This window comes from Dermochelys coriacea, chromosome 11 (assembly GCF_009764565.3).
Source record: "Dermochelys coriacea isolate rDerCor1 chromosome 11, rDerCor1.pri.v4, whole genome shotgun sequence".
NCBI classification, from domain to species: Eukaryota; Metazoa; Chordata; order Testudines; family Dermochelyidae; genus Dermochelys; species Dermochelys coriacea.
The window spans coordinates 43,830,856-43,856,410 of record NC_050078.2 but is presented as its reverse complement, the minus strand read 5'-3'; the positions used below and the strand labels follow the sequence as shown (position 1 = coordinate 43,856,410).

Sequence of the window (25,555 nt, the reverse complement as noted above, 5' to 3'; positions counted from 1 at the left end):
ACCTTGTTCTGACAACCTCTTAAACTTTTTGAGAAGAAATCTGAATCTACATGGAGTTTCTGTATCTTTAATTTGGCCAAAGGTAATTAGTAATGGTAATTTTAATACCTCTGCTAAAATGAAGGATTTTTTCTCTTAGAGACAGTGTTACTTCAATCTCCTGAGTTCAAAAGACTTGGTACAACCCTTTTTTGGTTGGGATTATTACCAGGGATCCTAGTTTTCTGAGATTTAAAAAAAAAAATCTGATTAAAAACCATAAAAATCCAGAGTTTCCCACAATTAAAATGAAATGCTGAACTTTAGTTTCCCTAGCCTAGATAGATAGATAGTTATCTGTTAGACTGTAGAACCCCATTTTTCTGAGCCTCCATTATTTGCCTCCTTATATTAACTGAACCAGAGGTGCCCAAGCCCCAGTCATTGTCAGCCCCGGGCAGCTGGTGGCTCTGTTAATATGAAGAGATGGATAATGGAGGCTCGGATAAATGGGGTTCTGGTATAAATAGACATGATGTGTATGTATAAATATACACATATACATAAACACAGACGTTTATTTTTTACAAAATGTAAAAATGAAAGATTCTCTGTAAAAATGCAAATTCCACTTTTTCCATGGCAAATGGATTTCTAGAGTCTCTGGTTATTAGAAATAGGAATATATAACTTAATTGTTTTCTCACTTATTTATAGATAAATATTCTAAATTGAGGGACTGAAATGGGAGTAAAATATGTAATCTTTCATCTGTAAATTCTGTCTGAACACATCTGAGCAAGCTCATGGATGAAGGTTGTTGGTTTATGATTGCTGTTCATTGGTCTCTGAAGTAATTTGGTGGTTATTCCATTTTTCCGTGAAGCATCCACATTATGATTTTTACTGATTTGGAATCCTTGTCAGTCTTGGCAGACAGCTGGACCTGCAGACTGACCTATCGCTGCACCATTAGAAGTATTAAAGGCCATTGCACTGCTGCTGTCTGGATTGTATATCTTCTGGGCATAAAGAGAGGCCAATCTGACACTTCACAAGAGCATTCAATTCACATTAAATTTGAATTTGACAATTTAGATTTTTTTTTAATGTGGTCTGAATTTTAAATCTGCAGTTGAAATTAATGTATGGCTAATTAAATTATATAGCACTTAAATCATTCTCATTTGCTAAATTATAACGTTTGTGGCACTTAAATGAAGACGAGGGCTCAGAGTACTAGTTGTTTTGTATTTTACTTGTAGATAGAATCTCCAAAACAAAACATAAACTTTCCCACAATCTTGGTAAGCTACTTAGTAGAATGTCTTAACGATACAAAGAGGTTCTAAAACTAGTGGCTGGTGTGAAGGAGTGTGTGAAGAATTTGGAGATGATAGACACCCTTATGCAGTGTCACTTAATTTATATTCTAGAATGCAATTGTGAAATATCACCGTAAACATCTTAAAATGTACTTTTGGCGTATTCTTAAACAGAAATGCTTTACTTCTAGCTGTGAATTCCATCAGAAGATTGTTATAAGCAACCAAATCAACCTATTTCCACAAATTAAAAAATGGGTGGATTAGTTTCCCGATGGAGGGTAAGTAAATCTTGTTACAATATAAAAATCTTTACGGATAGTTCAGAAGACTAAAATACTTGTAGTGTGAAATATTCTTTTCTAAATAATTTGATATGGTTTAGAATAGAATTCTGTATTTGTTCATAGATTTCAGAGTGGTAGCCGTGTTAGTCTGTATCAGCAAAAAGAACGAGGAGTACTTGTGGCACCTTAGACTAACAAATTTATTTGGGCATAAATTTTTGTGGGCTAAAATCCACTTCAGCGGATGCATGCAGTGGAAAATAGAGTAGGAAGATAGATATATACACAAAGAACATGGAAAAAATGGGTGTTGCCATACCAACTATAACGAGACTAATCAATTAAGGTGAGCTATTATCAGCAGGAGAAAAAAAACTTTTGTAGTGATAATCAGGATGACCCATTTCCAACAGTTGACAAGAAGGTGTGAGTAACAGTAGGGGAAAAATTAGCATGGGGAAATAGTTTTTACTTTGTGTAATGACTCATCCACTCCCAGTCTTTATTCAAGCCTAATTTAATGATGTCCAGTTTGCAGATTAATTCCAATTCTGCAGTTGCTCATTGGAGTCTGTTTTTTGAAGTTTTTTTTGTTGGAGTATTGCGACTTTTACGTCTGTAATTGAGTAACCAGGGAGGTTGAAGTGTTCTCCGACAGATTTTTTGAATGTTATAATTCTTGACGTCTGATTTGTGTCCATTTATTTTTTTTGTGTAGAGACTGTCCAGTTTGGCCAATGTACATGGCAGAGGGGCATTGCTGGCACATGATGGCATATATCACATTGGTAGATGTGCAGGTGAACAAGCCTCTGATGGTGTGGCTGATGTGATTAGGTCCTATGATGATGTCCCCTGAATAGATATGTGGACAGAGTTGACAGAGGGCTTTGTTGCAAGGATAGGTTCCTAGGTTAGTGTTTTTGTTGTGTGGTGTGTGGTTGCTGGTGAGTATTTGCTTCAGGTTGGGGGATTGTCTGTAAACTAGGACTGGGCTGTTTCCAAAGATCTGTGAGAGTGATGGATCGTCCTTCAGGATAGGTTGTAGATCCTTGATGATGCGCTGAAGAGGTTTTAATTCAGGGCTGAAGGTGACGGCTAGTGGCGTTCTGTTACTTTGTTTGTTGGGCCTGTCCTGGAGTAGGCGACTTCTGGGTATTCTTCTGGCTCTGTCATTCTGTTTCTTCGCTTCAGCAGGTGGGTATTATAGTTTTAAGAACGCTTAATAGAGATCTTGTAGGTGTTTGAGAGGTTGGAGCAAATGTGGTTGTATCTTAGAGCTTGGCTGTAGACAATGGATCGTGTGATGTGGTCTGGATGAAACCTGGAGGCATGTAAGTAAGTATAACAGTCAGTAGGCTTCCAGTATAGGGTGGTGGTTATGTGACCATTGCTTATTAGTACTGTAGTGTCCAGGAAGTGGATCTCTTGTGTGGACTGGTCCAGGCTGAGGTTGATGGTGGGATGGAAATTGTTGAAATCATGGTGGAATTCCTCAAGGGCTTCTTTTCATGGGTCCAGATAATAATCCATCCTGATTATCACTACAAAAGTTTTTTTTCTTCTCCTGCTGATAATAGCCCACCTTAATTGATCAATGTTGTTATAGTTGGTATGGCAACACGCATTTCTTCATGTTCATATACATCTTCCCATTGTATTTTCCACTGCATGCATCCAGTGAAGTGGGTTTTAGCCCACAAAAGCTTATGTCCAAATAAATTTGTTAGAATTTGTTCATGATACTTTGGTCAAAAAAACTGTTCTGAGTCTGAAATTTCTAGTAATTCATCTATGTGCTGATTGAAAACTAATAACCAAATAAACATTGGTCATGCTACCCAGATGGAAAGTATAACTGATTAGGCCTGGGTTCAGAATCCACTTAGGGCATGTCCTTACTAATAGGCTGTTTTTGTGCCTTGCTTAACTTTTATTGCTTTCTTTGTCCTGCCTTTGGACCTTGCTTTGAATTTGTAATGGTTGGAAATGTGGTGAAGATGACTGTCACCTCAGGGATTCCTTCAGAAGTCCCTTTCAAGATCTAATAATCACTTACATCTCTCCTGATCCAGTGCTAACAGTACATACAGGTTGTGATTTGGTTGCTGTTCCTGAGCCTTTTAACCTAGGTACTAGTGAATAAATCAAGGAGAGTATCATTCTTTATCTGTCTATATACTTATATGTATGTACTAGTTTAAGAGTGCCTAGCAAATATTTAAAAATAGAGGTAAATCTCCCTTCCGTCCCAGTCTGCAGGAAAACTAGCATCTTTAGTTTATGCATTTGTTGTTGGGATGTGTGAGGAATTTATGGAAAAGCGAGGTCAAAGACATGAATGGTGATGTCTGGTCATTCTTGCCTCTTGCGGGAGTAAGTTCCATAGTCTAGTTTCAGAGTAGCAGCCGTGTTAGTCTGTATTCGCAAAAAGAAAAGGAGTACCCGTGGCACCTTAGAGACTAACAAATTTATTAGAGCATAAGCTTTCGTGAGCTACAGCTCACTTCATCGGATGCATTTCCGATGCAGTGATGCATCCGATGAAGTGAGCTGTAGCTCACGAAAGCTTATGCTCTAATAAATTTGTTAGTCTCTAAGGTGCCACGGGTACTCCTTTTCTTTTTGCGAATATAGTCTAGTTTGTTCTTGGTTTTTAGCATATCTGAGTGTGAAAGCTTTCTTTACAAAACACTTGTAAACTGCAAACTATTTACAGCTCACCTAAATTCAATGTATATTTCTCATATGTGTTGCATGCCCAAAGAATGTCTTGAGTTTTTAACCAAAAAATACTGCATAAATCTAGTCCTCTAAAGATTTAACCTGTCAAATTTGTATAATGGATGTTTTCCCAGGCCCTTGTGGGTAAAATATAACTTTCCTGCTCATGTTGTGCCATCTGGCTGACACCTCTACGTGAGTTTGAGGGGGAACCAAAAAAGATAATGAACAGGTTGAGATGTATCTTCTTTTCTCAAAACTCGGTGTTTTGGAAGATGGACTCTATTCCTGAAAGAAATCCTCCTGGGAGGCGAAAATATTCTGTTTGCAGTTGCTAGTAATTTTTATTTAAAACAAATACACGTTGGCAGCAACGTTCACGTGACTGTTTTGTTGGAATGTGAGGTTGGTCTCTGCTATTCACATCTCCTCCCTTGTTTCATTCATTACTTCCTCTCCTCATTTATTCCATATCCTACATTCATAATAGCTTCAGATCCTCCACAGGTGTTCTTCCTTTCACATGTACCCCCTCTCTTTGTCTTCCTCCAAGTCTCATCTACCTCCCTCCTTATTGCCACTGTGTGTGTACACCAGATCACTAGCACTGGAAGTGGGTAGGGGAAAGGTGAGTCCCAGAGAACAATGAAGGGCAGCTGTCCTGCACAGCAGTTGAATTCTTAATTTATAATGAAAAAGTTGCTGGGGCTCAAGCAATTTTTTTTTACTTTCATAACTGACACAGCAAGCTAAGTTCCCTCTAAGCTGCGTGGCAGTACAGCTGCCTGTTAAGCACCACACAGGTGCTCAGGGCTGCAGCGGGCAGAGGTTCCTCTCCCCAGACCTGCTGAGGCGCCCCTCCCCAGACCTGTTGCAGCTGGGGGACAGGTGCTGCTCCCCCAGCCCCACCCCAGTCCATCCCTGGACTTGCCACAGCTTGGGGACAGGTTCCCCTCCCCCTGAACCGACCCAGCCCGGCCCCAAACCTGCTGTGCCCAGGGAAAGGCACCTCTCCCCCTTACCCCAAGTGCTGCTGCGGGGGGAGAGAGAGCTAGGGTGGAGTCCGCTCTCCTCTCTGTAGCCCAGGGGAGTCCCACTGCACTCCTCACTCCTCACCCCCACCCCAGAACCCACACCCGAGCCCTCACCCCTCCACACTCCAACCCTCTGCCTGAGCCCCTCAACCCTGCCCCACCCCAGAGCCCACACCCCCAGCTGGAGCCCCCAACCCCCGGACTCCAACCATTTGTCCAGCCCTGTGCCCCCTCCCACTCTCCGAGCCCCCAGCCCCATCTCGACACATGAATTTTGGGGCACATAACAAAATTCATTCCGCACATGGGTGGGAAAAATTAGAGGGAACACTGGCGGCAAGCCCAGAGGTGTCGGGGCTATGAAGTGCTAAGGAGGGAGGTGCCAGGGATTTGCCCTGGAAAGTCCTGGCACAAATTGAGCACCGAAGCAGGTTCTTCTAAGGCAGCATTTCTCAAACTGTGGGTCAGTTCCCCAGAGTGGGTCTTGAACCCATTTTAATGGGGTTGCTAGGGCTGGTGTTAGACTTGCTGGGGCCTGGGGCCGAAGCCCGAGAGCTTCAGCCCTGTGTGGCGGGGCCCAGGATTACAGGCCGTTGTCCCCCCCATCCCCCACAGAGTGGTGGGGCTTGGGCTTTGGTCCCCGCATCCAGGCCAGCTGGGCTTGGACAAGCTCAGGCTTCAATCACCTGTCTTGGGGTCCTGTAGTAATTTTTGTTGTCAGAAGCAGTTCGCAGTGCAATAAGTTTGAGAACCCATATTCTAAGGGCATGTCTACGCTACAGACTTAAGTCAACATATGTTAGGTCGACTTCCAGCCCCACAGTAATTAGCGTGGACATCAACCACCACAGTACCCTCCTTCTCGTGGTGGTAGATGTCCTCCCAAGGAGTGCTTCAACTACTGTGGGGTGGGGTTGAGAGCAAGAGCTTTCAGCTCTGTGCCGCTCCCCACCAGGAGCAGAGGCTAGCTGGGTGGGGAGCAGGGCAGGTGTAGCCTGGCAGAGAGCTGGGGGCAGCTGGGCTCTAGCTGCCTGGCTTTCTTGTCCATTTCAGGGCTCCAGCACCTAGCCCTGAAATGGACAAGATACATTGGCTGTTGGCTATCACGGTGTCTACACAGACACTGTGTCTCCCTGACTACACCAACATAAACTCTGCACCTCCTGTGGAGGTAAAGTTCTTATGTCAGTGTAGTAGGGCATTTACATCAGTGGGACAAGGCTGTAGTGTGTACACTGACATAATTAGGTCAACATAAGCTGCCTTACGTGGACCTATCTCTGTAGTGTAGACCAGGTCTTTGCGTACTAAGTCTACTGGCAGGGTGCACATCCTTGTTAGTGTGTGGCTTAGGAGAGGAGCCTTTATGAGCAGCTAATATCAGCAGGAAATGTGCATGGAAAGTGGATAACTAGTCAATTAAAATGAGTACAAAGTAAAAGTACACTTCATTTATTGGCTTTGAATGAAAACATCTTAATCTGTTGTGTCATATGAATACTGCTGGCAGTACGTTGTAAACAGAATATCTTGGGTATCATTGTAGCATTTGATGACACCTCTTTTCCCTCCCCTGTAAGCAGGCAAAGGCTTCAACAGTAGAAGTGTTGGAGAAAATTGATAAGGTATGTATTTTGCCTCTGTACTATTCCTGTTCTGTTTACTTTAGAAATAGACATCTAAGATCTGGGCAGTTTTTTAAAATCACCAAGTTTTGTAACAAATGGGGGGGGGGGGAAGAGAGGAGGTTATGTACATTTTAATTAGGGTTGGCAGAATTCAATTTTAACTTTTTTTAAGAGTTTTATCATGTTTAAATCTTTATAGTTGCAGGAAGTTATCGGCGGGAAATCAGGCAATAATTATTTAATCTCATTGGACAGATTCAGAAAGTTAAAGCTTTACAACCATTAAAACACACATTGCCAACATCACATGTCAATATATACAAAGAAAATATCATTAAATCAAAATCTAAGTTCTTAAGCAGTGTTTTTTACTTTGCCTGTCTATTTTGATTATTGTCAATGCAAATTTTTTTTTTTGGTTTGTGTGCATACGGTGAAATCGATGTTTACTGATTTAAAAAAAAAATCAAATCCTTCCAAGCCTAATTGTAATGGAATTAAAATTATAATGGTGCTGATTCCAGACTTGAGCATTGATGTACTAGAGACTTGGAGCTTCAGGAGAAGGAAAGTAGAGAGCAGAACCCCAACATTGAATGATTTTGAACATTAGTACTTCCTCAATAAATAGCTACATAACTTATAGTCTAAGTCTACATTTCAACAACTTGTAAAGTAAATGAATGTTAAATTGGCCTGGTTGGAGAATCTAATTGAGGCTAATGGTTAGGCCTTCATTTTTATATTCTCCAGAAAATGTCGCTAGAACAAAGTCCTATTCATTTGGCTCATTCAAAAAGCTTCAATACAGGTTGTGTTACAACTTTTATTATGGTGATAAAATAAGATCATGGACAGAATAATTAAAGAGACAGTTCAGTGATCTAGTATGATTCTGGTCAGCGTTTGTAAAAGTTGTCTGTTTTTGGAGCAATGATCTGTTTTGAAATATCCCGTCAGTATTTTCATTGGTCAAATTAATGAAGGTGTGGGTAATCCTGTTGTCACTGAAAGTAGAAAGCACTGCTAGATCATTCATCCACCTGCCAAAAAAAACGAAACAAAACAAAACAGTGTTAAGATATTCAGGACTATATTCTTATTGGGAGGGAGTACTAAAACAAAAATATAGTTGAAGTGGCTGCAATAGCTCACCTTTGTCACAGCAGGAGATGGTACTATTAAAATATAAAAACATATTTTGAAGTTTCACAGATGCCTGTTAAAGGAACAGTACTCAAACTGCGGAACACTTTGCTGTGATCACAAAAAGCTGGCTGGTCCCATGATGCTGGTTCTCCCCCTTGTTTCCAAGTTACTAAATTTCATTAAGGCAGCTAAAAATACATATATTCTTAATATCACTCTTGAGTTGCTGTAGTTGCCCAAGGAATGTTATCTGCTCATGAATGAAGGGGAGGTGGTCCATGCCACAGCCGACGTATTAAGGTGTAATTCATGCTATGAAAACTGTTAGATCTGTTGGACAAACAGTGTCAAGTACAAGAAAGCCTGATTGCTTTTGTAATGTTTTCAAATGTCATACTGAAATGCTCAACTTCAACAAACCTAATAAAGCATTCATTACCTTCAGCCACTAGTCACTTAAAAATCCTTTATTTACAGGAAATCCAGGCATTAGAAGAATTTAGAGAAAAAAATCAGAGGCTACAAAAGCTATGGGTTGGAAGACTACTTCTCTACTCATCAGTTCTTTATCTTATTACTTGTTTAATTGTGTATTTGTGGTATCTCCCTGATGAATGGACTGCAAGGCTGATTATGATGCTTCCATTTTTTGCATTTCCATTGATGTAAGTATGCCTTTTTCCTAACTGCTGTCTCTTTGTTGAAAGGAAGTGGAAAGTGAATCTCAGCAGGGCCCTGAGTTTGTTTTTGTCAACCCTTGAGTTATCACAACTTGCTGGATTTTCCGTTTAAAACAGATCGGAGTAGTTAGGCAGAAGAGTGTGGTGTGGGGTTTTTTGTTTTTTGTTGTTTTTGGGTTTTTTTGGTGAGGGAAATGTCTGCTGGGTCTGGGTTTGGAGTGGAACTTAAAGATTTTTCCATTCAAAAAGTGTCAACATCTGAAGATGCTTAGTTTATTAGAATGATACTCACTAGGGTTATATAAATCTGAACAGTCTTAAAATCTGTTTTCATTTGGGTAGAAGATAAGTTTGTCCTGTTCTGAGTTTTTAAAGGGATATCATCAACTCAAAACCTAGTCCTTTAAAAATATTTAAATTATTAGGGTGCAACAGCTACTCCTAAAATTCCTGGACTATTTTTATGCCTTTGTTATCATTTAGGTTTATAAAAAAATTTCTACCCCCATTGTCTGAAAGAGTTGCACAAACAAAATACTTCGAGGGAAGTCAAAGTGCTGCCGAATGCAAAAACTAAAACTGGGAAAGAAAAATGTTCCAATTTTTCAGTTTAAGTACATTTTAGGTGCAACTAACAAAACTGTGTAAATGTTCAAGTTGAATTGATTTTTTTTTTTTAATAAAGTTGATGGTGTCCCTTTAACATGTGGATGAGTTTCACATGAGGAGCTGTTCTACTGGAGTATTCTTGATAGAGTTTTTTCCTATCATAGAATGTTAAGGAGCCCTGATGCTGTTAACTCTTTGAATATACAGTAGACAAAATGGCTACTACGTTGATTTTAGTTCTGTTTGCTTGAACTGATTACTTTGCTTGTAAAGTGTCTTGTTTTCAAATTTTTGTGTTTAGTTTCAAATTTTACCCAGGGTCGGTGCAACCACTAGGCGGTCGCCTAGGGTGCCAAGTGGTTGGGGGCGGTCAAAAGCGCGCTCTGGGGAGGCGGTGTAGTGGAGGTGAGCTGGGGCTGGGGGCCGCAGGGAGGGCCGCCTGCAGCAAGTAACGCGGGGGGGGGGGTGGCGTACAGGAGAACCGCTCCCTGCCCCAGTTCATCTCTGCTCCACCTCCTCCCCTGAGCACCGCCCCGCTGATTGGCACCACAAGCCTGAGAGATGGGAGAAGCAGTGGCATGCTCGGGGAGGAGGCGGAGCAGAGCTGAGCTGGGGCAGGGAGTTGCCGCATGCGGCTCCCCAGGCCGAGGGAGGGGGTGGCGGGGAGCTGCCGCGGGGGGGGCGCCTCGGGGCGGAGGGGGGGGCGGGGAGCTGCTGCAGGGTGGGAGGTGCGGGGCGAGCGCAAGGTGGAAGTTTCGCCTAGGGCGCAAAATATCCTTGCACCGGCCCTGATTTTACCCCTGCTGGAATTTAGGCTTGACAGGATTTTCACCTTGGATCACCTTTGTTTGGGATTGGAGAGGCATGAAGTCTGTTTAGCCTTTTGGTGCTTTAATACAGATATTACAGCAAGACTGATTTGTGCAGACTGTGGACAGCAAAACTACATGAAGAAGTCTTTTAAAATGCTTTTTGCACATGTAGTAATCTTGCTATTCATAATATATACTAACTTGCTATATAATATTGATGTTCACTTGAAAATGGATATGTATTTCATGAAATAAAACATATGGATCAATATACATGTACAGCAATACACTGACTAAACTGATCTATAAATGAAGGCTCAAAGTAGGCTTTGACAAAGAGAATTAATAGGTTTCCCCCCTCCCCCAGTAGTATTGTGAAAAAGGCTTTTTACCTAGCCTGCTATTTATGCCAGCCTCCCTCTTTTATACTCAAATATAGCAAATAAGTGCAGAAATGAGTATTGCCATTGTTCAAGAGCCTGTCTTCAACTACTAGTCTGATCTTCTAATGGATCTTTTGTTCTCCTGTTTTTCTAAGTTCAGTACACATTTCATTTTTGAACGATAGGCTTTCATGAAATCCTGAGTCAGGCAACTACCAAGCATATGAATGTTTAAAATTAAATTTAGGCTCTTATGACCTGGAAGCATGTGTCTGATTTTTCTCCTGAGCCCAGTCCTCTTCAGGTTTTTATCTGGCAGGTATGAATGGCAAGCAGCTGCCAGCATGTCTTCTTTCTCAGTCAAGAGGTGAACCTATGTTGAATGCTTGGTGCCATCCAGGACTAACTATAGAGATTTTTCTTCCTTGAGCAAACTGGAAAATGTCTGCCCCCCCCTCACCCCCCGCAGTCTGCAGTCACTCACTAACGATACTGTGTTATCTTGCTCCCACAAGGTCTGAGCATGTTATTGATGCTGGTACAGTGAACTAGGTTCGAGGAATAGTGTTTTTAACTTTGAAATACCTACATTTAAATAACTGAAGATTTGAGAAAAATAGTGGCACATAAGAAGGCCTCACTTCTTGAAACTGCAGTTACTTCCAATCAGAATTATTTTGTCTTCAGCTGAAACTTTAAATAATGTAATTCTCTGATAATTAAATTGACAAGATTCTTCATTTAATCTTTTAAATTTGAGAGCTATAGTGGATATAATAGTCCTAAAAAAGAGAATTTAGAGTGGAAACTTTAATACTAATACCACTATCTGATTGCTCAACATGTAGCACTAGGTGGTGGGGGAAAGAAACTTGACTTGGGGAAAAAATACATAATGGTTAAAGGAAATAATGCTTCTGGGTTTATAGCATACTCTCCAAAACAATTTAAGACCCTATAGACATATGATGCATCATTCTCTAATCACTTTATAGAGAATAAGTGCCACTCACATGACGTATAAGGAATATGTCAGCAATCATTATACTACTTTATAACTGTTTTTAAAATAGTTATTAAACCATTAATTTGGAAGCAGAATGTCAGTATAGTATACCTTTGTTAATCCTGTCTGTCAATGATTTGTTGTCTGTGACCTTCAGCAATCACTTCACCTAAGTGCTTTGACATCTGCATCTGGAAAATTGGGTTAGTAGTTAACTAACTTACCTCTCAGGGATTTTGTGACTATTAATTATTGTAAGCATTTTAATAATGCAATATAATAAGCACATACTTAGCATTTATATTTTAATCGGTGACATCAATGTGTTATGTTAAAACTTTGTGGAATTTTGCTTATTCTTTTTGATGCTAAACATGATTTTGGTAACTCTTTGCTTTAACCTCATGCAGACCTCTAATATTTATTATTGGCTTCATTTAATTCTGTGTCTGCCTTTAGATTTTTATATAGTATCTATGACAAACAGGGTTTTACATAAAATTCTCAGTGAGGCTCAAAAATCTACTTGCTACTAGGGAGTTGGTAGATTTTCCTGACAAGCGAAAGGCACCAAAGTCATCACTTTAAGTAGCACTTAAGTTTAAAAAAAAAAAAAGCTTCTAATCCTTATGCCTGCAAGGAGAACCTTACTAATGTAAAATGAATGTAAATCAGTGCAGTTTTTCCCTCTTAAGAGTGCAGGTAAACTGCTCCATTGTTTCTGCTGATATTCAAAGTCTTATGAAGCAGCAGGATAAAACTGACAAGATGTGGGTCAGTATCACTGCTGCTATTCAGTTTTACAGGGCTCCGACAAGAATAATGTCAGTTTACTCTTCTGCTTGGAAAATGATTTAATGTAGCAAGTGCACAATAGTTGTTTTCTGTGGACCATTCTGGTATGATCCCTCCCCACTAACCTCCAAAATCTTCAGGTTTTTGAATATAGCTGGTAAGTCTAGTCTTCAGGTTAGTATGTGTCTAATAAATATTTCAAGGAGTAACCTGCAAATGAAGTTGTTTGCAGCAGATTACTTGAGCAACATAGTCCTTGAATTTATAATATTTCTACATGAAAATCAATCCTTGCTTGAATCCTTACATATTCTAATATGTGTCGGTAGTTTATTTTTAAAATTCTTACTATTATAGGTTTTTACTGCTTTACTTTTGGAGGGTAATATATTAAAACTTCCCCATTAAATATGACATTGCCATTGTGGCTGCTTCTTCATTAGCTCTTCACATAGTAGTAATAGTTTCATTATATTTAAATAGAGACATTACTGATGTTACGTAAATCAGTGCTGTGATGGGAGGAAATGCTGGAGTATCATTCATAACTTCTCACTTTGTAATATATTTGTGAAGATTTTCACTACTTTCTGCATAGTTGCTAAGGATGGTTTCCTTGAAGGAAGTGATTATAGATGATCTACTTTAAAAACTAGGTGTTATAAGGAGAATGTGACTTAGGAGTAATGTTACTTTTTCTGCTGGTGTCCTTTGCAGCATTTGTAAGAGATGTTAGAGGGGAACAATGCCACCTTTAGTGAAAGTTTTTGACACTAACTGTTCTGTGAAACTTGAGTTTCTGTTAAACCTTCAGAATAGGCTACTTGTAAACCATTTTGGAGGCGTGCTAGTCACTCCATAATTGAGGGTGAAGTTAGCTTCCCATTACAAATTTAACTATTTTCAATTAGTTTACATTAAGACTAATAAAACAACTTTTTTCCTTTCCCCAGAATCTGGTTTATAAGAACAGTCCTCATTTTCTTCTTTTCCAAAAGAACAGAAAGAAATAGTAAGTATCTTTTCATTCTTTTTCAAATCCTGTGGAACTATTTAGTAGGAGTGAGACTCAATATAATATTAGCTTCCCGGAGAGGAATGATGACCTCTTGATTGAGGCACAGAGCTGAGACTTGTTTCTGCCACTTACTTCTTTGGAAAGTCACTTAATCTCTTTCTTCCCAGCTATAAAATGGCAATACCCTGCCATTGTGAGGTGTGTTGTGAGGTGTAATAGATCAATGCAGGAGCCTTCAGCACTGGTGCATCTTGATCCCTTCTATTTTCTGCCTGTGGCATACAGTAGTTCAAACTCCTGTGGATTTCATTTACTTTTTATATAAGAATAGATGATCTAGTGGTCCCTTCTCCCCTTAAACTTGGGTTGTATGTCAGCGACTCATATGGCCCCCTGACTAGTATATAAGATCGATTGAATATAGGCTTCAAAAGAGTTACTACAAGTACTCTGGCAGTATTTTGACTGCCTTAACTTTCTCATGCTGTGAGTAAGGGCAGAGACTGTTTATATGAAATAAGTTCTAGTGTCCTTCTTTTGAAGAGACTACTGCAATTTTCATTGTTTGTAGCATGGCTGTAATAGTATGCTATTAAAAAGAAGCAGTGTCTTCTAAATGGAAACGTGCATCATTTTCTTGATGTAATATTAATACGTTATCCTTTTCAGAGCTGCCTATCCACAGCAATGGGAATTCCTGTCTTTCTGTCTTTTTCTTTCAAGTAGTACAGATAAGTGGCATGAGAATAATACAGAATGTTCAAAAGAGATGGCCAGAGTTCTAATAAAAGATGTATTTTTATATATATATATATATATATATATATAATATATATATATATATATATATATATATATATATATATATATATATATATATAGTTCTAATAAAAGGATAAATTCTAAGGCAAAATTTAAAAACAGACATTTGTGGTGGTGGGTCTATCGATAGTATTTAGAATTAATTAAGAGACCTCTTCATTAAAGGCGAGATTGCTTTCAACACTCCTTACTGATGTAGGCAAAACGTGAAAAGAGAATTCAGATTTGGCCCTGTGTCTTACGACTCAAAGGAGATTCAAGAATTGTACTTAGTTTATTTGAAACACCTTGTAATTTACCATGTTAAGCAACGTAACTTTTTGAACATCTTTCCTCTGATTCAACACTGCTTAAATATTTTAGATATAAATATACCTATAGCGTTATTTTTCAATGTGTTCTAGGATTATTTTCTTTAGCGATGAAGGCGTATCAGTGTCTCAGGTGCTAATATGTGGCACTTTTTTCACTTTCTACAGTATCTGTGTAGTTTGCCTGGATATTTTAAGCTTACAGATGTGTTAAACTCCACAGATTAATTTAATGCTCTTTGTTAAACCTGAGACTAGCTCAGACTTCTTTCTCCATACTCTTTTCCTTCTGAGTACAACTGTTAAACTTAATCCTAGTGACAGTGGGGTGAGGGTATCTATTTTTGTTCTAGATGGGGTCTGTGCTGGGAGGCCATGCTTTTATCTTCTCTCACTCTCACAGCAAGCTGTAGTGGGGGAGAGCTTATATTTTGCAGGGGGAGGTGAATGTTTTACATACTGCTTGATATTCTAAATGTGGCTGTTGGGGGAGGATGGATAGTGAGACTGCTGAATTGAGCCACCATCAATTCTTGATGAAGCTCGGTCTCACTTTCATCAGACGCATGTGGTGCTTTCTCAGTGCTTGGCCAAAATCAGAATGTGGAGGAGAGTAGGATGGCTGAAGATTACACTGATTAAGGCAGAGGTGATGGTAATAGGTTGAGTAGTTTGATCTTCAGGTGATGTGGTAGGGGGGATTTCAGTGCCCACTATTAAAATGTGAGCCAGGAGAATGCAGATAATTCTTCCTTCAAGAGTCCTGCATTTGGGAATACTTAAAGATCTCTGTTTCTAGGATGTCTGGACTCCATGTCACTAGTACCTCTTAATCTGTTTGGGTAGACATTTGATGCTCTTTTTCTGCTCTGGACCTAGTCTAGCCCATAGGACTTATTTAATAAAAAAAAAAAAAACAACAAAAAAAACCTCAAAACCCCCATACCACTGGTTCCAAAATACTGGCTATATGGTACTGAGTCCTTGTTGTTTTCATCCGCTAAAGTTAGCTGAGTGCGAAAATATGACACTTTCCTAATCATGACTTCCAGGAATTGCCACTGGGAGGTGCTCTGTGAGGTTAACTTGGGATCACTTTCCTTTCCACTTGTAATCTGTTAAAGTGATCTATACAATAAAAATGAATTGCCCAAGTTTTAAAAATACTACAGTGCTCATTGGGGCTGCAGTTGAAGACCACTAGGAAGTTGCACTTGGTGAAGAATGCTGCTGCTTGTCTGTTACATAGTATTAACCACTGGAACATTTGCCAATTTTTCAACTGAACTGGCATCATATTGCTTCTGGGAGTTGTCATTGATCTGCAAAGTCTTAAATGGTGTGGGCTATCTGGGAGGCTGCCTCTCTCTAGTGATTTGCTGTGGAAATCAAATTCATTAATGGTGTATGTGACCATGGTGCCTGGAGGGGTTATATTGAGAGTGCTTTCTCAGTGAAAACGGCAAGGAATAGGGCAGACAATCTCCAAAACTGGTGGCTTATTCTATGATTAGATTCACTAAGCCAGTAGCGAAATAGCTTCTGTAATATCACACTGGTTACCAAGAATCCAAAATACAGTCTTTGGCTCCCAAGTCTAATATAGCAAGAGATTACTGAAAACCGTATTCACCATACTTAAAGTCCTACCAATTCCAGAAGACCGGATACATTGCCCACCAGGTCAATGACTATTTCATATCTCACCCAAATACATTCTTACAGCCAATCCTTATTAATTAAATCTAAGACCTCTTACTAAAAGAAAAAAGGAGAGTTTTATATACCGTTCAATATATATACAAATGTGTGTAAAGTCCTTAGGTTAGTCTCATAGCAGAGACGATGAGACTGCTGATTTGTAAAAGTCTTTCTGAAATCAGTGTAAAAGGTTATAGTCCAGTAGGCATCCAGGTGCAGAGTTTGTTGAACTCCTTTTGTGAGAATTCCAGGGTGAACCCAGAGTAAACCTGGAGGCCCCAGTCTTGTGGCTTAGACTTTCCCTGTCAACGTTTAAGCAGATGTAAAATAAAAAGGATCAGGTCCAAAGCTTCCTTCATAGTTCTTTAGCAGGCTTATAGCCTCTTGACAGCAATCATCACAGAAGAGCCTTCCTTGGATGAAGACTAGGTAATGTATATTGTTGCTTTGAAGCTAATCTTATGCTTCCTATACATACATAGGTAACTAGTTTGTATTAATTGACATAAGGCAATTAACCATTCAAACTATCAAGGCAGTTCATTATAGCATAGACAATGTAAGCTGAAGATGAAGTAAATAACATTTAGTTCCTACAATACGTTATATTTTTGGTCTTTGATTCAGTAGAATACAGTAATGAATCACTAAATGATAGAAACAGGATTTTAGCATCTACAAACTAATTAAATCATTGTTAAACTTCTAACAAGATATAGGTAAACACAGACAAATACAACTAGTATCTATTCTTGATTCTCCCTCAATACAGGCAAAAATGTTAGATTCAAGGCCACTTAACATGGCTTTAATTATCTACAAAGAATGGCCCTGTTTACCATTTCAATGCCTCCTGTTGAGTTGTTATGGATCACACACAGGGTGACCAGATAGAAATGTGAAAAATCGGGATGGGGGAAATAGGTGCCCATATAAGAAAAAAGTCCTAAATATTGGGACTGTCCCTATAAAATCGGGACATCTGGTCACCCTAGTCACACACCAGTTCACTAGTCTGTCAGTGTCACAGTGTGTGAGCAAGCGGCCTTAATATTTAATCATTTGGAGGCTATATGACTCTGGAAACTACTTCTCCCAGCTGGCCCAACAACAGTGGGTCTCTAGGCCTTGCACCATACCCTATTGCTCTTTTCTGAGGACAAGGTAACTGGTTTGGTGATAGCTGTCTCTTTGTATAAATTATTTTAAATTATGTACGTATGCCCAATTTATACATTTTGGTGCATGTTGTAAATTAACAAATAAAATATCCTTGCTGTGATGAAAGAAGCCTATTAAATCAGCAAGAATTGAAATGTTGTCTGAGAACACAAACACTAATGTAAACTTTTTTAAATTTTAAATTTAAATTCAGCGGCTGAATAACAATTCATAGATAATGCAAAATTATTCCAGACTTCTTTTATGAATTTGTGATGGCCTAAATAATGGTTATGTAATTCCATAATTTTAGTTTCTTCTTCACCATAGCCTTTTCTCAGTTATGTACTATCTTTGTGAAAAACTGATGCTGACAAAATAAATTTTGAGCGCACAAAATGAGCTGTACTGAGGAAGCTGGATTCAGCTGTTAAATAACACTAAGGGAGGAAAAAATAACTGTAAATACTGTTGTTTTTCTGCTTGTTAGAATGTCTTGTTGACCTATAAAGGAAGTAGCAGAGAATTGGTAGCATCAAGGGAATTCATTCCTTTACATTGCAGACACTGGCTTATTACAGGGAGTTTTCCATAAGTACTGAACTACTAGTATTGACTTTCAGGAAAAATCCCACATGCATCTGACTTAATTTTTTTTCTTTTAGAGATAAAGGTTAGATGTTATGCCTACTGGGTGAAACACTGTCCCTTCTATTCTGTAGTAATGAGATGATCTTCTGGTAGTTTTGTTATATTTTGGAAATGCTGTCAGGATGAAATACATAGATCCCATTGTTAAGTTTGGAAATAATCTAGTATTTGCAACTAGCCTGCATGAGACTTGCATAAAATATATTAGAGACACAGGTTGGGTGAGGTAATATCTTTTATTGTACCAAATGGTGAGAGAGACAAATTTTGCTAAACACTAAACATCATGAACTGAATAGAGATGCTGGATTTATGGCTTATTACAACAATCTGTAACCCCCAAGACTGGAGAGTTGTTAACGGGCCACTTCACCTTGAATGGTCCCTTGAAATATGTGTTAACTCCTTATTCTGAACAGTCTTTTCCACCTCATATTTAGCTGTGACACTCTGAGTACATTTCACAGACCTGAAGAAGAGCTCTGGGCAAGCTCGAAAGTTTGTCCCTCTTACTAACAGAAGTTGGTCCAATAAAAGATATTATCACGCCAACCTCATCTCTTTTTAATATCCTAGGACCAACACAGCTACAACAGCACTGTAGAAACTGTATTAAACATGTGAATCTGGGAATCTAAAATGTTTTCTGTAAAGTCAACTGAATTGGCATATTTAAACAAATATTGCTATTGTTGCACCAATTTTAATATAGGTCAAAACAGGACTTATGCTGTACTAGTTCATTTAATTAAGTGGTGCTTTAAAAGGTTTATAATTAAAACTTGAAACTGCCAATAGGTTTAGGTGGCTTATTTAAAACTCTTATGTGAAAATAAACTAAGCACAAGAAGGATTTGCTAATGTACTGGGATTACTTGGGGCCAGTGAATGGAAAATATTGTTTGGCTCTCACAAGTGAGAGAAATATTCAGTTAATCTATGCTGAAATATATTTATCACATTTTTAATATAAAAACTAACCTAAATCTTGGGGTTTTTTTAGGTGAAGCATTAGAAGAGCTAAAATCCCAAAAGAAAAAAATAGTGAGTAAATTTTTTTTCAAATAAATCTTATCCATTATATCCTGTTAAACATTCTCTCTACAGCTCTGCTAACTGAGATTGACTATAGAACATAATTTCCTTTCTTTCCCACCCTATCTTTTTGTAATGTGTTTACAATACATAATTTGAGGTCTTGTCCCTCACGAAAAATAACCAAAATTGATTCTTGCATTTGAAAATCAATCTCACTTTAGTTTATTTGGACATCCCATCTCACTTACCTGAAGCCCACTGGCATGAGGACTAAACCTAGTCAAGGTGAAAAATATCTGTGCTGCTGTGTCACTAAAACCACACCCCAATAATTTAAAAGTAATATCGTCAATTAACTTTGTTTGCTTGAGGTTAAAAAAAAAAATGTAACTTTTTTGTTACCTTATCTCCCTTTCTGGCTTTGTTCTATTTTTTCTTTTCTGTAATAAATTATGGTGTATCTTTTCCTGCATTGCCGTGACAGTTTCTTCTTTTCCTTCTTTCTCCCTGCAATGTTCTCTGTCTCCTTCCTTTCATTCCCTCTTCTCCAAAATCTCTCTTCCATACTTCATATTTTTTTGTCTATCCTATCAGCCTCTCCCTCTCTGAGCTCATCCACTTTTTTATGTAGCTCTTCAAACAACACTTCCAAAAAAGTCTGAAACTGGCACTCACAAGTACTTTTTGCTTCACCTGGATCCACACTTAATCTTAGTAGCCTGGATTTTGAGTTGAAAGAGTTCCTGGGCTTTAAGAATTCTTTCTTTCATTACAATGGTGCAACATTGGGAACCATTCCATTCTGATTTTCAATATGATAAGGAAGATCTTCGTTCACTTATGCAAAGATTACACTTCATTCTTCTACGTTGTGCTATCAAGCATACACTTAAGTGCTAATCATTTGGCTTTGGAAAGAGACTGTCACCCAAGTCACTAGACTCCCTTCATAATTTGGTCATCATATATTTTACTCTCCAAGTTTCTTAGAATCTCTTTGCTCCTGTGGACTTTATGTCCAAGGTATGGAGATGCTGTCTCAGCAGTACTTCTCTAATCTTAAACATGTGAGGTGACCCTCTTTTTTTCATTGAATTCTTCTAATGTGGTACGATTTGATATGACAGCAGCCAAGCAGGTGGCAGAACTAGAAGCCCCAAATCTTTTCTCCATATGTGCATCAGCCATAACTACAGTAGTGTCCTTACAAAAATGCTGCTTTACCTTTTGGTAGCTTACTTCAACCAAATATGGAAACGAAACTGCAAAAGCTGTGAATATTTGTTTGAAACAGATTATCCTAAAACTTGCTGCATTATAGCACTTTCTGATGGACAGAAGGAGGGCCAAATAATCCATACTTTTTCTTTCCTACTTAGAAATCAATCATCAAAGAAGAATAAATGTTTCAGGACATGTCACTAGCATGCTGTATTAAGGCAAGATCTCCAAAAGAGTGTGTTATCTGTAAGACAGTCAATTGTTTGGAGGGGAACAGCATAAAGCAGATAGCAGTACCTGTCCGTTACAGGGAAAGGTGACCTTACTAATCTTCCACTCTGTTTTGCTTTTTACTGATGTGGGGGTTAAATTGAAATGGAATAAAAACAAGTTAAAGGTAACTGTCCCAATTTACCAGTGACATCGCATCTAATCCTCCTCCTCTGCATATTTAGAGATCTGCATCTGTAAACTGACACTGGTAGAGGACCCATTCAATTAGAGTGGTGGTGGAAGAAAGGGGAGTTCACTTTTTCCTTCAGAATGGCTTAAATAGATGCAACTGCCCATTACATTTTTTTTTTTTTTTTAAATCTCACCTCAGGAAGATTACATTGCATGTGTACTGTCCAAACAAGTGCTAGTAGATGCAAACAAATAACAGGAGAGTTTCTGAACGCTTATTTTCACTCTAAAACTTTCTAAATGTCAGTAAAGCTGCTTGACTTCCTGGAAGCAAAAAGCACTCTTAAATTCTAGTATGGTAAAAGGACTAGTGAGGCTGAATTTTGATTAGTATACAGTTTTGCTCACTTTATTATGATGAAGGTACAACAACAAATTTAAAATAGGAGTAGTCTATTGAGTGCAAGAAGTTTAGAATCTGGGTCTGTAGTGAAGAGTCTGGCTTTTGTTGAAGGAGACGTTGGATAAGGGAATGGATGCTACTGGGACATAAGAATGAGGGTGGGAATGGTGGGTACGTGGAAAACAATTGAAATCTGGGCATTTCAGCAAACAAGGGAACATTTCTTGATGTCTGTGACAAGACTAATGTTCTGCAGCCAGTATAGAAATCTCTCCCTTCTACCATTGTTAAGTCTCAGTTTCTAAAGCATTATGCATGTAGTTAGTCAAGCAAATTGGCCTAGTGTGAATAAATATAATTTAAAAGTTGAATTGGAAGAGCCTAGTGAAACTGGGAAAGTATTGTTGATTGATATTTTATGGCTTCTATGACTTCTTTCCTCCAAGGATATGAGTGTTATACTGTCATTAAGCCTCAACCCCTTAGCTCTACAGACAGGAAAATGAAACACAAGTTGTGATGACAAAGGTCACATGGAACTCTGGGAATAAGAATTAACTGACTAATCAGTCTGCTCTAACTACTAAACTGCTGTCTTCCTTGTGAACCCAAGAAATTCAAAGAGGGGTTTCTGTTAACTGAGCTATCACCCCGATTCACTAAATATGTACCCTTCTATGTCCTCACAGCATGTAAATAGTGTCTAACTTGTTTTTCACCTCTACATTCAAATAGCTCCTTAACAAGAGTTAGCAAATCATGGTTCAAATTATACTCTGTTTATATTTAACTAATTATACTTTAATATTTTTAAGTGTGAAAAAATAGTATTTTTGGCTATACTTTACTTCTCTATGAAGTAAAAGGTTACTCTTTAATGAATATTAGAAGGGTAAAATCATGCTTAATTTTTTAATATTGATGATGATGATGATGGTATGTGGGACACCACAATTGTCAGCTGACTCACTCTCTTTCGTGAAGTCTGAGGAGGCTCTTGTGTCCCTTGCTCCCAAGACAGATGATGGCACTCTTTGTCCTTCATCAAGTGTGTTTTGTTCCTGGTTCCCACCAGAGGTACAGAGACACTCCAGAGAGATAACTTTGGAGTACTTGTGGTTGTGGTCCTAGGCCATACCCATGGCCTACTGAAACCTGTGAGCATGTTCCCTGCTTCTAGACACCCCTATGAGGACCAGGAGGAGGATGTTAGTATTGAGCAAAATCCTTAAGGCTTGCAACCTTTGGAACATCCACCCACTATGCTGCAGGAAGACCAGTCTCTGCCTCCTTTACTTTCGTCCTTGTCATTGCCAGATGAGACTGTGGCTCTTAGAGACACCTCACCTGTCCAAGATGACTGCAGGGCTTACTAAGTCCTTTCAAAGAGAATAGTTAATTCTCTTGATATCCCTGTTGAGATGGTCCAGGAGAATTCATATAGCCTCATGGATGTTCTGGGTTCAACAGGGCCTTCTAGAGTGGCTCCCCCCATCAATGAGGCCACCCTGGAGCCTATAAGAGCCTTGTGGAAAATATCATCCTCTTGCTGCCTCTGACAACCAAGATATCTGAAAGAAGGACCATAAGCAGCGGAAGCTCCCTAAAAGTGTAGGGGCCACAGCTGCCCGCTCCTCCGAGACCCCATCCTTGTGCCATCCCAAGGCCTCCCCCCACGCTCACTCCTCTCTTCCTCCTTCCCCTGTTGCTTGCCCTTGTGGCTGGTAAAGAGTGGAAGGGCATAGTCCTCCCACTTTTAAAAGAGATGGGGTCATGGCTCCCTGGCCCTACCTTTTCCGGCGCTCCTGGAAGGAACTGTGTGCCTTCTCAAGGCTGAGAGCATTTTTATACCTATCCCTCCCAGGTTCCTTGATTGTCTCAAAAGTATATGAAAGAGTGCATCAGGAATGACCACCTTCTACCCCAAAGGAGAAGGGTGCAAAGAGACTAGACCTTTTTGATAGAAAGATTTATTTCCCAGCTAGCCTACAATTTTGTTTTTCTAACCAGCAAGCCTTACTGGGAAGGTATGACTTATTCCTCGGGGGTAATGTAGTGAAGTTCTCAGACAAATTGCCAGAGGATGCCAGGCAAGACCTCCTTATAAGAGAGCAAACTGGTGGCTAGGACCTCTATGCAGGCTGCTTCAGATTCAGCAGCCAGAGTTATGGCATCCTCAGTAACTTTGTGCAGATGTTCGTGGCTTCAAACATTTGGGTATACCTCAAGAGGTCTAGCAGATGATCTAGGATGGGTGGGCAAACTTTTTGGTCTGAGGGCCACATCAGGGTATGGAAATTGTATGGCAGGCCATGAATGTTCACAAAATTGGGGGTAGGGGTACAGGCAGGGGAGTGAGGGCTCTGGCTGGGGCTGCCGGCCCTGGGGTGGGGCTGGTGAAGAAGGGTTTGGGGTGCAGGAGGGTGCTCCGGGCTGGGACCGAGGGGTTTGGAGGGGAGGAGGGGGATCAGGGATGGGGCAGGCTGTTGGATGAGATGCTGCAAAGTCTCAAAGAATGAAGGGCCACTTTGAATTTGTTGGGAATTTACATGCTGTTCCCTAAACGAAAACAATTCTGCCCTAAGTCTCTTCAGAGATACCCACTCTTCCTCCTTAGGCCAAAAAGGGGGAAGAAACTGCTGGAGGAGACCTATACTGCGTCAGTTTTTTTCTGAGGCAGGCTTTTTGATGCAGTCTGGTTTTTTTTGACTGCCTTGTTGAGGACAGGGTACCAGATCATATCGTTGCAGTATCTCCCTTCCCTGTTTTTTCCAAGGGGTTGTCCCATTTCCTATTTGCTGAGTCCCACAGATCAGTGGATCCTATGTATTGTGGAACAGAAATACTCTGTAGTTTATTTCCATGTTCTCCTTCCTTCCTTCCTATTTTCAGGGTTCACTCTCCCAAGGTTGTTCTCCAGGAGGTCCAGTCCCTTCTTCATTTGAGACCTATAGAAGAGGCTCCCCCTCTTTTCCGGAGAAGGTTTCTATTCGTGTTACTTCCTGATCCCAAAGGCTAAAGGAGATCTCAGGCCCATTTTAGACCTGCAAAATCTGAACAAATGTATAAAGAAAATAAGGTTTTGCATGCTCACCCTGGCATCCATAATCATCCTCTCCGCCTCTGATCATGGCAACTAGTATGCTAGCCTCGACTTGAAGGACACATGTTTCTATGTGGCTAACTATCAACGCCACAGTAGGTTGCTAAGATATCTGGTCAACAAGGCCCATTATCAGTTTTTGGTCTTGTCCTTTGGCCGGTCTGTGACCCTGAGAGTATTTATAAAATGTGTGGTAGCGGTGGCTGCATTCCTAAGGAAAGCAGGTGTACAAGTATTTCCTTACTTGGGTGACTGCCTTGTGTGAGGTCGATCCATGCTCCAAGTAGAAGTCTGTCTCTCCAAAATATGGTATCTCTTACGTGTTCAGGGTATGTGGATAAACAAGGACAGGTAAATATTCTGTTCAGAGAATAGAATTATAGGGATGATTCTGGATTCTACGGTAGTCAGGGTGCTCTTACTTCATGCCAACTTTGTGATAATGTTAAGTTTTCCATAGACCTCAAAGCCCATCCGCTTACAAGAGTGAGAAATTGCCACAGACTGCTGGGCCATATGTGGTTTGGCATGCCAGACTTCATCTCAGGAAATTGCAGGACTGGTTAAGGTCACTCTACTCACTGAATCCTCAACCACTGGACATTCTACTTTGAGTCCTTGCAGGAATGCTAGCCTCCTTGGACTGGTGGATGGACCCAGACAATTCCTTTGCCCTTCCCTTACCCACAATAACTCTTGTTACAGATACTTCTTTTCTAGGTTGGGAAGCTCACCTAGAAAACTTATGAAGTCAAGGTCTGTGAGCCCAACAAGATTTGGGTCTTCACACAAACGTGCAGGAGTTGTGGCCTATGGCCTGTTAAGCTTTTTTCTCTCACATCAAGGGTCAGAATCTTCATGTTCTCATGGACAACACAGCAGCAAAAGTTTTGCATAAACAGTAAGGGAGGGTGAGACAGTCTTAGACAATACGTCTCCTAGAGTACAGGGTTTATAGTGAACTGTGTTCACATTTAATCTGTAAAGTAAAATTAACAAAAAATGCATTTTAATTCCAAATGAATGAATTGGAGGCATTTTTGTCTGCTTTTTGATGGAATGTCCACAAAAAAAGGCTAGATTTGTTCACTTTACTGTTTGCTCAGATTATGATCTACTCAGAGTACAGTCTGTTGTGGCCTAATGTATGCATTTTAGTTCCTGTTTTAAATAAAGGATTGCTATATTAACTCAGACATTTTATATAAAAGATGTGAATTAATCTTGCAGCTCAGTTAACATCTGATTCTTTTAGTTCTCTAGTTGAACTATTTGGACCATTTGTGGTGGAATGGAATGTTAGCAATTGG

The 25,555-nt window shown here is 39.6% G+C and overlaps 1 protein-coding gene across 8 annotated transcripts in view; it reads left to right on the top strand.

Annotated features, from left to right (window-relative positions):
* LNPK (lunapark, ER junction formation factor) overlaps nucleotides 1-25,555 on the top strand; it is an 82,215-nt gene that overhangs the window by 3,937 nt on the left and 52,723 nt on the right. For 3 of the 8 annotated variants that reach the window (XM_043505372.1, XM_038422058.2, XM_043505368.1), the window contains 5 exons: nucleotides 1,496-1,585; nucleotides 6,930-6,974; nucleotides 8,604-8,791; nucleotides 13,365-13,423; nucleotides 19,079-19,119. In XM_043505372.1, the coding sequence (XP_043361307.1) occupies nucleotides 1,559-1,585; nucleotides 6,930-6,974; nucleotides 8,604-8,791; nucleotides 13,365-13,423; nucleotides 19,079-19,119 (360 nt within the window). In that variant the 5' untranslated portion in view covers nucleotides 1,496-1,558. Of the gene's footprint in view, nucleotides 1-339; nucleotides 1,586-6,929; nucleotides 6,975-8,603; nucleotides 8,792-13,364; nucleotides 13,424-19,078; nucleotides 19,120-25,555 lie in introns of those variants that run through there. The other 5 variants (XM_038422060.2, XM_043505370.1, XM_043505369.1 and 2 more) reach the window with 4 other exon arrangements.